A 2,229-nucleotide genomic window follows, 5' to 3' on the forward strand; every position below is an offset into this window, starting at 1 on the left:
CACATGAACCGTGTCATTGTAACTTCTTTATTGTTAGTCAGGCACTGCTAAAAGGTCAATATGATAAATATATATAAATGTATAATGTTATGAGATTTAAGCTATTTAGTATAAACCCGTACAGAGATTAATTACTGAAAATATAAAGAAACGTTTGATAACTATCTCGACATTATAAAGATTCGCATGGGAAATTTCAAAATTTTCTGATACATAAAATTATTTGTAATCTTTAAATGAATATTACTTTTCATGATATATAGGCATGATAGATAGATGTGAAAAGAAAAAAGTAGACATGAGAACAACATTGTTTTATAAACCTTAAGACTTGAGAAAAAATAGATATTTTTCGTATGTAAGCATTGTAATGTTTAACGATAATCTGCCAAATTTCGTTAAGGTTAGGCACAAATTTAAAAGCTATAGCAAGAATACTATAACAAGCACAAGATGGTTATGAGGTCATTAACTGACCCCATATTGAAAGAGTTAAAACATTCCCATCATTGACTTTGATTGAATCGTATATATATATATAATATATATATGTAAACATTTCATTTAATGAAAATAATTATCTAAAATACTCTTGTAAAGTTTGTGTTGTATTTATTTCAACTATTTAGTTGGTAAAACATGTTAATATATAATAGAAAACAATAAAACACGTATTTAAACTTAGTGTTCGTTCTTCTGTTTCATTTTTTATAAAACATGAGGTTGAGATAGCCTGTGGTATTCTAGATTCAACGGTCTGAGTTGAACACTGGCTTTACCCAGAATGTTTATTGTATATTGTGTAAATGAATGATATAAATATCGTTTCGACCGAGATTTCGTGTAGCAATCCCAGCCGACCTGATAAATTCTGGTATTGAACGATAGTGGCATGTGGCATATAAGTTTGATTATTCTTAAGCAAAAACTAAATAATGGGCTAACTGTGCTGTGCCCACGAAGATCTTTTAGAATTTTCAAAATATTATAATTTTCATTAGATGAAAGACTTTAAAATTTTGGTGGTGTAAGATGTTTATATTAATTTTATCAGTATACTGAAATCTCTAGATGATGTCATTCTGACTGGCCAGTTCTGAAGTATTAGCAGTTGTTTCACGTTATATTAAGGCGAATGGTTTAATAATGTATAAGTTTTAAGTTTATCATTGTTTAGGGATTTAAATGTTTCATATTTGTGGGAAAGGTTTCATTAGACAGGTTTTTGGTATCGAAATTAATTATTATATTTATTGAAAAGAAAAAAATACACATTAATACAAGCCGTCAACAGAAAATATAAAATAAATTATAATACAAACATTTCTTAGAATTTTGAAAATATTATAATTGTCATTAGATTTACGACAGATCTTTCTTTAAATATTTCTGATTACTCTCTGATATTGATAACTATAAAGATATAATGAACGTTATTACACTACTGAATAACGATTAAACTATATATCTCTGTGTGACATTTTTATGGTTCTTTCTTTGAAACAAATCCAACTGGTCGTATTTTCATCTCACTTTTCTTCAGAGAATATTTATGTCCTTTCCAATGATACCAATTAATACCAACAGCGGATTCTTCATGTGGTCCCCCGAGATACAAACCGTTTAAATTAGAATGATGACAAGTATTATACCACCAGCCACCTTTGTAAGTCGTGGCACAGTTCTTCTCCAATTTATCATTATCTCTGTCCCTGGTGGAAAACATCATGTTATTGTGGGTTGAAAGTGAGTCCCCTAAAAACAAGGTAATAAAAATATCATCAAAACATTGACCCACGAAACCTGTTCGTGACGTCAGAATTTAAGGTCATGTAATGTGTGCTTTACTCAGATGTGTTTATAAAATATGCGTTTGTATTCTTGTATTGATTATTAAAGTCTACTTTTGTGTTGACCTTTTTCAAGAAATGTTTCTCCCCAAAATAAAACATTAGCTCTTAAAATCCTTTGATCTGTTTTAAACACTCAAATATTTCTCAAAAATATTGTGCACCCTGTTAAATATAATGTACTTTAGTATCGTTTGTCATATGTAGGTGGCGATAAATAAATGTATATCATGTCAAGTTATATTTATAATTTGTTTGATCTACGGAATGAAAATTCTCACCTACGTCACCCTTGTACGTTTTATAACTCATTTTATACAGTTCCTTTTCACTTCGCACCAAGAACTCATCATATTCTGTATATCTTTGACCACCTTCC

At 29.3% G+C, this 2,229-nt stretch overlaps 1 protein-coding gene across 1 annotated transcript in view; it reads right to left on the reverse strand.

The window, feature by feature from the left end:
• Positions 1-1,222: 1,222 nt before the first annotated feature.
• The window catches only part of LOC106476676 (techylectin-5B-like), a 7,846-nt gene continuing 6,839 nt past the window's right edge, over positions 1,223-2,229 (reverse strand). Inside the window, exon 2 of the mRNA XM_013937312.2 lies at positions 1,223-1,755. Coding sequence (XP_013792766.1) covers positions 1,484-1,755 — 272 coding nt within the window. The 3' untranslated portion in view covers positions 1,223-1,483. The remainder of the gene's footprint in view (positions 1,756-2,229) is intronic.

The sequence above is a fragment of the Limulus polyphemus genome, unplaced genomic scaffold, assembly GCF_000517525.1.
Source record: "Limulus polyphemus unplaced genomic scaffold, Limulus_polyphemus-2.1.2 Scaffold11196, whole genome shotgun sequence".
Taxonomy (NCBI): domain Eukaryota; kingdom Metazoa; phylum Arthropoda; class Merostomata; order Xiphosura; family Limulidae; genus Limulus; species Limulus polyphemus.